General features: G+C 35.9%; 2 protein-coding genes across 18 annotated transcripts in view; one reads left to right on the top strand and one right to left on the bottom strand.

The window, feature by feature from the left end:
• Nucleotides 1–13,460, bottom strand: part of AAGAB (alpha and gamma adaptin binding protein) — a 308,159-nt gene that overhangs the window by 280,912 nt on the left and 13,787 nt on the right. The gene's annotated exons all lie outside the window — the stretch shown is intronic.
• IQCH (IQ motif containing H) overlaps nt 1–13,460 on the top strand; it is a 237,670-nt gene that overhangs the window by 217,726 nt on the left and 6,484 nt on the right. For 12 of the 15 annotated variants that reach the window (XR_014817110.1, XM_084978733.1, XM_021100401.2 and 9 more), the window contains one exon: nt 6,433–7,008. The exons of the other annotated variants lie outside the window; for them this stretch is intronic. Coding sequence is in view for 11 of the 12 variants with exons in the window: in XM_084978733.1 (XP_084834859.1) it covers nt 6,433–6,558 (126 nt within the window). In the remaining variant the exon portion in view is untranslated. Of the gene's footprint in view, nt 1–6,432; nt 7,009–13,460 lie in introns of those variants that run through there. 15 annotated transcript variants of the gene reach the window in all.

A 13,460-nucleotide genomic window follows, 5' to 3' on the forward strand; every position in this document is an offset into this window, starting at 1 on the left:
ATTCGTTAACCACTGCGCCACGACGGGAACTCCGGAAAAATTTTTAAAAACTTGAAAAGTGGAATAGATTCATTTCTGGTAGTATTTGGTAGCTGGTAGTATTTTCTACATACTATCCTAATGACATTCTAATTAGTTTGTAAACAAAGATTTACCAGTAAAGTAAGGCCATATAAAGTTTATAAACAAAGATTTACCAGTAAAGTAAGGCCATATAAAAATGGAAGGTGATTGGAGTTCCCACCTTGGCACAGTGGGTTAGGGGTCCAGTCTGTCTCTGCAGAGGTGCTGGTCTGATTCCGGGCTCAGTTCAGTGTGGGTTAAGGATCTGGATTGCTGCAGCTGTGGTGTATGTCGCAGCTCTGGCTCGGATTCAATCCCTGGCCTGGGAACTTCCATATGCCATGGGGGCAGCCTTAAAAAAAAAAAAAAAAAAAAGCATTTAACAAAATCTAACACCCTTTTTCTTTTTTTTCTTTTTTTTTTTGGCCACACCTATAGCACATAGAAGTTTCCTGGCCAAGGACTGAGCCTGAGCCAAAGCAGTGACAATGCTAGACCCTTAATCCACTGAGCCATCAGGAAACTCCCTCTAACACCCTTTCTTGATTTAAAAAAAAAACACTCAGAGATGGGATTACAATGGCAGAATAGAAGGACTGGAGCTCAACTTCTCTCCTAAAAACAACAAAATCTAACATGCTGAGCAATCTTCAACCAAATGGACCAGAAACCTTCAAAAAGATATCCTACTCCAGAAGACAACAAAGAGAAGGCCACATCAACAGGACTGGAGCTGACTGGAAGAAGAAATAGACAAGAAGAGGAAACATTCATTCACATTTAAATGTAACAATGAATATGACACAGAATATGTACTCAAGAAGCTCAAAGCACAAGGCATTCTATTTCTTTCTTGTTCAATTTCTAAAACAAGGAAAACTCCCTCAAATAAATCTTTAGAAAAACTTTCTAAATCTTCTTTATGTAGCTGGCCTAACTAACCTTAAAAAAACTCACTAGACGTAAGAAGCAAAGCTACAGAAGTATAGAAGAAAATAAGGGAGATAGAGTTCTATGATCTGAAGATGGAGGTTTTGAAACCCAACTGTCACCAAAAAAGACAACTGATTTGATCTTATAGCATTACAAGATATCTATAGGGACTAAAACCAAAGAGACAAGTGCCATATTTAACAGGTCAAAGATTAATGCCCAGAAATGTGTTATTTTTTAAAAGGTCTGAAAATTTGATATGAGAAAAGACAACTGGGTGGAGAAACTATAAAAGGATATAAACAAGAAGTTCAAAGAAGATGAAATTTCACTGGTCAAAGAAAACAAAAGAAGAGCTCTGAATAATCAAGGAAGTACAAATTGAAATGACTTTCATTTCTATTAGACTGAATAATGCTGCATAGTGCATTGGAGAGGATGCAAGAAACCAGCTTTCTTATACACCATAGATAGGAGTGTAAATTGGTAAAGCCTATTCAAAACCAATTCGAAAAAACCTATCAAGATGTTAAATGTACAACATCTTTTCATTTAACAAGTCTACTAATAAGAATCTATCCTTTAAAAATATTTGCATGTGTGCACAAAGATGTATTTACAATGATGTTCACTGTAGCATGATACATTATGGGGGGGAGGGGAATGGAATAAAAAAATGCCCATCAAAAATAAATAAATAAATTAATTAATTAATTAAAAATACCCAAGGAGTTCCCTGATGGCACAGCAGGTTAAGGCACTGTTGCTGCTGTGGTGTATGTTCAGTTCCCAACCTGGAAATTTCTACTTGCTGTGAGCACAGCCAAAAAAAAAAACACACATTCAAACAAACTAGAAATAAAAGGTAACTCCCTCAGCCTGATAAAAGAATCTAAGAAAAAACAACAGTTAACATCATAGTTAATGGTGCAAGACTGAAAGCTTTCCCCCTGAGATCAGGAGTAAGACAAGGATTCTGCTTTTACCACTTCTATTCATCACTGTACTGGAGGTTCTAGCCAGGGAAGTTAGGCAAGAAAGATATAAAAGGCATCCAATTGGGAAGAAATAAAATTATCGCTATTCACAGATGACATGATCTTATATACAGAAAATCCTAAAGAACCCAGAAACAATCTATTAGAGCTAATAAACAAATTCATCAAGGTCGTAAGACCAAAGACCAATATACAAAAATCAGGTGTTATACTCTGTTAGTAATAAAAAATCCAAAAAAATTTTTCAATCAAGTTTTTAATCAAAAAAAAATAAAACACTTAGAAATAAGTTTAAGAACAAGACCTGTCTGCCAAAAACCACAAAACATCATAAAAGAAAGGAGACCTAAATAAATGGAAAGATATTCTGTGTTTGTGGAATGGAAGATTTAACACTGCTGAAATGGTAATACTCTCCAAACTGATCCACAGATTCACTGAAAAATTCCTGTCAAAATCCCAGCTGACTTTATTGCAGAAATTGACAAGACAATGCTAAAATTCATGTAGAAATGCAAGAGATTCAGCGTAATCTCTTGCTGATTCAAAATAATCTTGAAAAAGAACAAAGTTAGAGTGCCTCTTGATTTCAAAACTTACTATAAGGCTACAGTAAGTTGAGTAAGTCTTGAGACTGTGGGGTACCATAATAAAAATAGACATATAGATTAAAGGAATAGAACTGAGAGTCTAGAATAGACTCACACACTTATAGTCAATTATTTTCAACAAGGGTGCCAAAACAATTCAATTGGAAAAGAATAGTCTTTTTGACAAATGGTGCTGGGACAGACAGACATTTACATGTGAATGAAGTACCTCTCTACTCCACAGCACATACAAATATTAAATAAAAATGGACCAAACAAATGTAAGAGCTAAAACTATTAAACTCTTAGAATAAAACAGGTATAAAAATATTTGCAAATCATATATCTGATAAGTCTCTAGTATCTAAGTATATAAAGTACTCTTACAACTCAGCAATAGACAAATAACCCACTTAAAAAGTAAACAAAGGATCTAAATAGTTTTCAAAAAAAGACCCACTAATAGACTATAATCACATGAAGAAATGCTCAACATCATTAGTCATTAGGGAAAGGTAAATCAAAACAATTAGATATGGGAGTTCCTGTTCTGGCTTAGTAGGTTAAGAACCTGACTAGTGTCCATGAGAATTCGGATTCAATCCCTGGCCTCACTCAGTCAGTTAAGCATCTGGCATTGCTGCAAGCTACAGTGTAGGTTGCAGATGTGGCTCAGACCCAGTGTTGCTGTGGCTGTGGTGTAGGCCGGCAGCTGCAGCTCTGATTCTACCCCTAGCCTAGGAACTTCCATATGCTGCAGGTGTGGCAAAAACAAACAAGCAAAACTGTAAGATACCATTTCACACCTAAATGGCAATTGTGAAAAAGACAGTGACAAGGACTGATAAGAATATGGTGAAACTTGAACCCTCATATATTATGGATAGGAATGTAAAATGATGTCACTGCTGTGTATAGTTTCATAGCGCCTCAAAAAGTTAAACATAAAATTATGACTCAGCAATTCCACACCAAGTTATATACCCAAGAGTACTTAAAATATATGTTTATATAAAAATTTGTACATTAATGTTCACAGAAGCGTAACAGCCAAAAAGTGGAAACAACCCAAATTCCCATCAACTAATAAATGGGTGAATTCCATATTATATGAACAATATTTCATATATTGGAATACATAGGTATAAATCTTCATGATCTTATGGTTAGCAATGGTTTCTTAAATATAATACCTAAAGTGTAAGCAACCAAAGTAAAAATAGGTAACAGATACAATGAAATATTATTCAGCCTTAAAAAGGAAATTAAGTTCTGATACAGGCTACAACATGCATGAACCTTGAAAACATTCTACTAAGACAAAAAAAGTCCACATATTATATGATTCCATTTACATGAAATGTCCAGAGTAGGTAAATCCAGAGGCAGAAAATAGAATAAAGATAGTCTTTTCAGCAAGTAGTGCTGGGAAAATTGGACAGCCCCATGTAAATCAATGAAACTGGAACACACCCTCACACCATGCACAAAAATAAACTCAAATGGCTTAAAGACTTTGGGAGTTCCCATCGTGGCTCAGTGGTTAAAGAATCTGACTAGGAACCATGAGGTTTCAGGTTCGATCCCTGGCCTTGCTCAGTGGGTTAAGGATCTGGTGATGCTGTGAGCTGTGGTGTAGGTCCCAGACGTGGCTCGGATCCCACGTTGCTGTGGCTGTGGTGTAGGCCAGCGGCTGCAGCTCCGATTAAACCTCTAGCCTGGGAACTTCCATATGCTGTGGGAGTGGCCCTAGAAATGACAAAAAGACCAAAAAAAAAAAAAAAAAAAAAAAAGGACTAAAGACAAGACACCATTAAACTTCTAGAAGAGAATACAGGCAAAACATTCTCTGACATCAACCTTACAAATGTTTTCTCAGATCAGTCTCCCAAGGCAACAGAAATAAAACCAAAAATAAACCAATGGGACCTAATCAAACTGACAAGCTTTTGCATAGTAAAGGAAACCATAAAACATACAAAAAGACAACTTACAGAATGGGAGAAAATAGTTTCAAATGACGCCACTGACAAGGGCTTCATCTCTAAGATATATAAACAACTTATACAACTCAACAGCAAAAAAACAAACAACCCAATTGAAAAATGGGCAAAAGACCTGAATAGACATTTCTCCAAAGAAGATATACAGATGGCCAATAAGCACATAAAAAAATGCTCAGCATCCCTGATTATTAGAGAAATGCAAATCAAAACTACCATGAGGTACCACCTCACACCAGTCAGAATGGCCATATTAATAAGTCCACAAATAACAAATGATGGAGAGGGTGTGGAGAAAAGGGAACCCTCCTGCATCGCTGGTGGGAATGTAAATTGGTACAACCACTATGGAGAACAGTATGGATGTACCTTAGAAAACTATATATAGAACTACCATATGACCCAGCAATCCCACTCTTTGTATATACCTGGACAAAACTTTCCTTGAAAAAGACACATGCATCCGTATGTTCATTACAGCATTATTCACAATAGCCAGACATGGAAACAACTTAAGTGTCCATTGACAGGGGAATGGATTAAGAAGATGTGATTAAGTGTACACGATGAAATACTACTCAACCATAAAGAAGAACAAAATAATGCCATTTACAGCAACATGGATGGAGGTACAGACTCTCATACCAAGTGAAGTAAGTCAGAAAGAGAAAGACAAATACCATACGATATCACTTATGTCTGGAATCTAATATGCGGCACAAATGAACCTTTCCACAAAAAAGAAAATCCTGAACATGGAGAATAGATTTGTGGTTGCCAAGCAGGAGAGGGAGGGAGGGGGATGGACTAGGAATTTGGGGTCAATAGATGCAAACTATTGCCTTTGGAATGGCTAAGCAATGAGATCCTGCTATATAGCACTGCAGACTATATTTAGTCACTTATGATGGAGCATAATAATATGAGAAAAAAGAATGTATATATGTATGTGTAACTGGGTCACCTTGTAAACCAGCTGTAATGGAAAAAAATTAAAATCATTATGAAAAGAAATAGAAAAATAGAACAGAGGTTTCCAGGAGTTAGAAGAGGGGGCAAATGAAAAACTAATGGATGTAGAGTTTCTACTTGGGGTGATAAAAATATTCCAGAATAACATAGAAGTAATGGTTGCTTATGAATATACTAAAAACCACTGAATTATACACTTTAAAGGGATAAGTTTTATGGTATATAAATTCTACCTCAACAAAAAATAACTAAAATAAAATGGAAAAGTGCCATTTTTCCTCCTGGAAACCAATGAAAATAAATACTCCCATCAGCCTACTAGCCCTCATTTTAGGGTAACTAGACCAGTGCATCTCAAATTATCTGCAGTGAAGGACCTGTTTGTTGTTGTTTTTTTTGACCTAGCATGGATCAATACTTTTCTCAAATACAACAAAAATGAATTACTAGAAAAATGAAAGGAAAAAATTAGACATAAAATAGAAGCCCATTTTTTTATTATCAGATTTAATAGACATTAAAATTTCTTAGGCTTCCAAGTAAGAACTTGTATTGAGTAATACTCTCAATATTTTTACCCATTTCGTTAAGACTGATATGGTGCATTTTAATTTTTTTACCATTTCATTAAGACTGATATTCCTTTTGGCACAGTGGATTAGTGATCTGGCTTGTCTCTGTGGCATCGCTGGTTCAATCCCTGGCCCAGGGAACTTCTATTTGTAGATGGATGCTAGTTAGTGGAACACATTTTGAGTAGAACTGGTCTATATCATACTTACTTCCAAAAAGAAGTAAACGTGTAAGAGGCTGGGTGGAAGACTTATAAGAGGTCTTTAGGTAATCAGGATAATTTGTACTGTTCATTTATAGACCACTATTGATGACATTGAAGCCATTCTAGGAGTAACTGAGGAAAACAAAATGAGATTTGAAGAAAATCTACAGTCCAAAGACGATAAAAAAAAAAAAAAAAACCTCTCTACACCTGATAAATGAATGATCCTGGAATATATTGCTGATTTTGGATTTCAATCTGGAGCCATAAAAAAAAGGGCAACATTTATTTAGCTATGAGGACCAAAAAGGGGGAAAAGTTAGTTTGCTTTGTTTGCTAGGAGGTATATTAGAACAGATTATAATGTAATGCTCTTTAAAAAAATTGTTCATTAAGTGATCTTATTTTACTTACTAAACCAAAATCTATTTGTGTTTTCATGTAAGAGTACTGAAAATCTCTTCCTCTTCCCAAACTTAGGAAGAAATAATCTTCAAGTTCTGAGTTTTACTAATACCACTTCTGCATCTACCTCTTTAAAAACTTCAGGATTAATGAGCTTTTTTTTATGTTTTATAAAGTCTTCTCCTCCTATTTCTAATAGTAATTTGTCTTATGCATCTAAAAAAATTGAATAAAGGCTTAATCATCACTATTTGGCAAAACACAAATTTGGTTTTTTTCTTCCAAGAAAATTCATATGGATTTTTTACATTACTCTTTATCATTCGCTATATTTTTATTGTACCAAACCACTATTGTTTGTTGTTGCCATTTTTCAAAAACTAAGGTAAGCCAGCATCTAGTTAACTGAAGCATCAGAATGTTATCTAGGTGGCAGTATCTGCTCTTAGTTTAAGATAGAGTGTAACTCAGTCCCCTAGCTTGAATAAATATTTGTATTCTCTAGCTCTCCATTTAATGCAGCAGGAGGATTTTTATAAGCTCAATTCAACAGTACCTTTCAAAGGGCAAATTGTTAAAATTATGCAGTGTTGACACGAACTTTCAGGATTTGCTTCGTAATTGTTCAAAATATTTCTACATCATCCAGTTTTACTGGAAGGGTGAAATATGCAAGTCACAACACCAAAATCACACAGCTGTTTTAAAGGATATCTTTAAAAATATCCAAGTGTGTTGGGGAAAAGTGGGGTATTTATTACCTATGGAATTTCAATAATGTGTTAACTATGCCTCAGCCACAGGCAGAGTTTCTGCAATAAAATTAACATTTGTGTGTGTGTGTAGCTTTTGTTTTGCTATAGTTGGAAGTACATTAATTAGCCAGGTTTCCTGCCTGTGTTAGGTACAATGATGACCTCTTTTTCTTGCCAGATAGCTCTAATCCATATGAGGGGCCCATTGTCCAGACACTTGACAGATAGGAAGTACTACATGCCCATTAGAGTCTCGCCTCAATTGAAGCCAGAGCAACATAAGGTCCAAGAGACTCATTAGTTCACTGGCACAATCATGTCCTGAGAGTAAATGAAACCCTCTGTCTCCTTATGGCTCTCATCTGCTCTGGACTTTGAAAGAAAACTGTCTCTGTTTTGTTCAGCACAGCAGTGGATCTTTCACATGGTGAGATCCCCTTCTTAACAGCACAAAACTGTTAAATCTATCAGAGAAGTTTTATATGTGAATTCTGATTAGCACTCTTGAGCCTCAAGCTGCTGGCAATAGTAAAATGAGTTCACTCCCTTGTACCTTTTTTTAAAAAACCCACATGATCGGTTTCTCAAACAATGCACTTTCCTTCTTTGGGGCTATCATTAACACATACCACAGAACGCTTGTTTCCAAATTCAGGCCTTATATTCAGATTCAGGTCTCACTAGAAGGAGATTAGGAGTTAGGTTCTCTACCTAAAAATCTATGGCTTCAAAATCAAAGGAGAAAATTTGGTATAATAAAACAATCACTTCAAGTAATTAAGTGAAAGAAGCCAGAGGACCAGATTAAATTAGTGAAATGTTTTAATTACAGAACATTTGAAAAGAAGCATAGTCTATTATCTTTTAGCACATATAGATAGCAAAGATACTATTAGTAAACTAAGGTTAAATTTGAAAAAATCATGTATATGTGTACGGCCTATCCTAAATATAAATTAACCAACATAAATTACTGAGCTTTTACTATTCTAAATAGGAAACTAAAATTGTCTTTGATGATTTTTTGAAAATCAAGTACCATTTTTCAGGAAGTTTTTGGGAGAAGCATACATTTAACAGTAGAGCCATCTTTATAGAAGAAATGACCCATTGTTTAATACTGAATGTTTACAATGATTTGAGAAGCAAATTGTACTAATCATTTAGGAATACATTATTGGATGATGGTAAGTATCTCCCTTTACATATTGCCTATTTTATACTGATTTTAAAGAAACCAAATAAATGATATTTAATGGCAAGTTGCACTCAACAACTTACCTACCTTCCACTATCTACTTACATTTACAATAAAAGTATTGAATGCTTATTACTGATTAGGTAGGTACTGTGCTAGAAACTTTTATAGACATTATTTTATCTTTCCAACAACACCATGTGGGAAAATACTACTACTGGCCTCATTTTACATATAAGAAAACTGAGACTTATTGAGGATTTCTCACACCATGTCTCAGGCTAAATGGAAAGAAATTTGGGGTTTAAACTCATTTACCACATTTTCCACTAGCATCTTGTACAAAGCAGAAAGTTCAGGAGTTCCCATTGTGGCGCAGCGGAAATGAATCCGACTAGGAACCATGAGGTTGTGGGTTTGATCCCTGGCCTTGCTCAGTGGGTTAAGGATCCAGCGTTGCCCTGAGCTATGGTGTAGGTGGCAGACTCCGCTCAGATTCTGAGTTCTGTGGCTGTGGTGTAGGCCGTCAGCAACAGCTGCGATTAGACCCCTAGCCTGGGAACCTCCATATGCAGCGGGTGCGGCCCTGAAAAGACAAAAAGACAAAAAAAAAAAAAAAAAAGTTCAGTTTCACTTGTCCCAGATCATGCAAGGTACAAGTGTGTTGCTTAAAGTATAGAAGGACAGTTTAGCTTACACATGCTTCCTGCTACTAACATACACTTGGACAACTGACAACTTTGTGAGGCATCACAACTACAGCCTGAAGAAATCAGAAGAGAAAATGTCATCAATGGAATTCCCCTATGGTAAGACTCTGGTGGAGAACTGCTTCTGGGAAGGTGCAGGAGAGTTTGGAAGCTGGGAAATCATGCCCTATAGTTCCACTCAAAAGATGGGTGTTAAGAAAGTGGGAAAAAGTTAAGAAAGGATTTCCAACAAAATGCAGAGTAACCTGGGAGGAGTCTGGGGAGCATTACTTCAGCTATATCATTCTAAGAATTGCAAGTATCAAATTTTTCAAATATAAAAAATACATATTTTATCCTAAGTAAAATATTAGTTACTACCTGATAGCTTTAACAATTAATAATCATTTGTATGCATCTGGCACCTTTCTTCTAAAGAGCTCAAAGCACTTTACATTTGTTATCTCATTAATTCCCAACATTGTCCCTGTGGGGAAGGTAATAAGTATTTTAACATTTAAATGTTTATCTTTCAGAATTTCTCAAGCATACATTAATTATATTTCCAAAAATGTAAATGTTCATTAGTTTTATTTTACTGTTCCTCTGGCTTTACTGTGCATAACAAATTTGTTCAACTCTTTAAATGTGCTAATCACAGTAAATCTTATTTGGAAAACTAGAAATTAAGATGCCAGGATAATGTGAGGGTGGAGGTGGTAGAGAGGGAGGAAGCATTTGACTTTGCCTTTCTCACTGGGAGAAGTTTCATCCAATCCACTGCAAATGCAAATGAAATGAATGTACTGTGCCTCTTCTCTATCTTTTCTGCATCCTATTGTTTCCAAAAGGTGTCCCCTAAGAGGGTAAGGGCTGTATCTAAAAGCCTAGGCAGAATGAGCTAAGATTTATATCTTTGTTTTGTTAATGATCTTATCAATGTGAAACATAAAACTGATGCATTCTATTAGGAGTCACATCCCAAAGAGTCACAGAATAATAAGGACCAGAAACTTGTCTCCCCAGTCTCTCTCTCTCTGAACTGGCCATACCTTCCTCAATTTTCTAACTGGAAAAACAGCAGATAGTTAATACCTGCTCCTTAGGGAAATAGTCAAGATTAATTGGCCAATGTTGGGAAAGTGTTTCAAATATGAAGCGTTCTACATAAATGTTTAAAAGTAGTATTATTACATTGCAACTTCAAGTGGAAGTTTTAATTTTGAAATGTGATTATACACTTTCTAAAGAAGCCCCTTCATAACCACATATATAGATTTATTTTTCACTCTAACAGTCTAACTCATGGTTGTGAAACTTTATTGCACTTGATGGAGGGCCCTGGCTTTTATTAGTTTTAAGCTGCTGGTTTCTGGGGTATTTATATAAATGAAGGAAAGATACCAAAACAGTAAATAATATGCATGTCCCTGCTGTTTAAAAATCTGTTGGTAAAAACAACTTTTGTCTTGTTATAAGAAAAGCCTAAACATAGCAGAGAAAAAATATAGCTTTGGCCTCTATGCACAAGTGTTTTTTTTTGTTTGGGGGGGTTTGATGGTGGTTTTCCCCCCAAGCATTTCTTTTCCAATCTGCAAACATTTTGTTTCACTTCCACATTTGTCACTAAATATATCATACATGCGTGAGTATATGTATGTATGGAGAGAGAGAGAGAAATGAATAAAATGCTACGTTTTAAGGTTTTTTTATTTAACAAAATGTTAAAAAAAAAAAAAAAGTATACCATATGGCTAATTATAGCTCCCAGAAACAAAAGGCCACACCTATGTTTACTGCAATTGCCTCATAAGGAATGTTACGATGAAATCATGGTTCCATAAACTTGACAACAAAACAGCAAAATAAACTTCAAATTCCAATTCAAATTTTGCTTCATTTAAAGACTCATGCCACTTTGCTTCCCAGGAAAGGACACAAAATACTTACTTTGCAATCACTGAAAAACTCAAAATTACCTAACAATATACTCTTTATCTCCAGATTTCCTTTACAATGCTTTTCTACTTATTATCTCGGTTTTTTTTTTTTCAAGTTGAATATCTATAGCCACAATTCCTAAGCCAAAAAATTATAGATCATTTGCATCAATAGCGAAAAATCAGAAAGGTCTAAATGATCAACAATGCTTAAAAATAATGACAGCTAGGAGTTCTCCTATGTGAACTATGTTAAGGATCCAGCACTGTCACTGCAGGAGCTTGGGTTGCTGCTGTGGCACGGGTTTGAGCCCTGGCCTGGGAACATCACATGCCAGAGGTGTGGCCAAAAAAATTATGAATAGCTGTATAAGGGACCTCTGTACAGCCATTAAGAAAATCATGTTACTGCACTTAATATATAGGATCCAGCCATTTCACTCCTAGTCATTTACCTAAGAGAAAAGAAAGCATATACGAAGATTTGTACATGAATATTCACAGCAGCTTTATTTGCAATAGCCCCAAACTGGAAACAACTCAAACATCCATTAACAGGTAAGATGGAAAAACAAATTGTAGGATAACCTTACAGTGGAATACTACTTGTGACAAAAAGCAGATCAATAGTGCTTGGGGGTGGGACATGGGATGGTAGGGAAGTAAGAGGAGGTGCAAGAGGATTACAAGGGAGCAGAAGGAAAACTCTGTCTGGGTCTTCATTATATTGACTATGAAAATGGTCCCTTTTGGATGTGCACATATGTCAAAACATCAAATTGTACACCTTAAGTATGTGCAGTATTTGAATATCATATATGCCTCAAAAAGTTATTTTTTAAAAAATCATGTATTAGGAGAATATGTTCTATTAGAGGAAAATGAAGTGATATTTAATTATTATTAAGAAGCATATTTTAAAACAGCATGAAAACTATAACTCCAAATTATAACTTTAAAAAATGTGTACATATATGTATACAAATACACACAAATACATAAAACTGTAAGGATAATCTCCCAAATGTTAACAGTACTTCTTTTTTTTTTTTTTTTTTGTCTTTTTGTCTTTTGTTGTTGTTGTTGTTGTTGTTTCTTGGGCCGCTCCCGCAGCATATGGAGGTTCCCAGGCTAAGGGTTGAATCGGAGCTGTAGCCACCGGCCTACGCCAGAGCCACAGCAACGCGGGATCCAAGCCGCGTCTGCGACCCACACCACAGCTCACGGCAACGCCGGATCGTTAACCCACTGAGCAAGGGCAGGGACCGAACCCGCAACCTCATGGTTCCTAGTCAGATTCGTTAACCACTGCGCCACGACGGGAACTCCTTAACAGTACTTCTTAAAGGTGTTTTTTTTTTTTTTTCTTTCTATATTTTCTTATCATGGACCTGTTTTTTATTTTAATTTTTTATGGCTGCACCCGTGGCACATGGATGTTCCCAGGCCAGGGACTGAATCTGAGCCACAGCTGCAACCTATGCTGCAGGTGTGACAACACTAGATCATTTAACCCATTGCACTGGGCCAGGGATCAAACCCGTGCCTCTGCAGCAATCTGAGCTGCTTCAGTCAGATTCTTAACCCATTGTGCCACAGTGGTGACACCCTGTGAACCTGTTTTTAATTAATGGAACAAGTGAAATAAAAATCTAATTTGGGAGAAGTTAGGAAAGCAAAATAATAATTTCTTCATTATAAGTTCTGTTATCTAAAAGGATAATGAACTTAGGGATATGGCCTAGGAATATCATAACCACCTCTCTGCTCCAAGTTCCCAAAGCTGTCCACAGACAGTAATGGCACGTTCCCTAGCACCAGGGCAGAGTATTCTAAGCTTAATACCCTTAGTCTGAATATTCTAGAATTCAGATCATGATTTTTAGTGTGATACCTACTCACATAAACAGAGATGCATAAAAGAGTGAATGTTTCTGGTCACCTGCAAATGTTTAAAGGGACAGATAGTGATCAGGCGGCATTTGTATTTACTATAAATGGGTATGAGATACATAAAATATCTGCTTTATATTTAAATGTCTTAATGGGCTTCAGTTCCAGTTCTTTCCTTAGTGGACATGTAATTTCTCCTCAGTTTTCTGTCATGTAAAATAAGAAAGTAAAACTGATATTTAA

The sequence above is a fragment of the Sus scrofa genome, chromosome 1 (genome assembly GCF_054392235.1).
Source record: "Sus scrofa isolate SSC_HxYL_T2T_F1_AM1 chromosome 1, Sscrofa_HxYL_maternal_Yorkshire_Landrace_v2.0, whole genome shotgun sequence".
Classification (NCBI taxonomy): Eukaryota; Metazoa; Chordata; class Mammalia; order Artiodactyla; family Suidae; genus Sus; species Sus scrofa.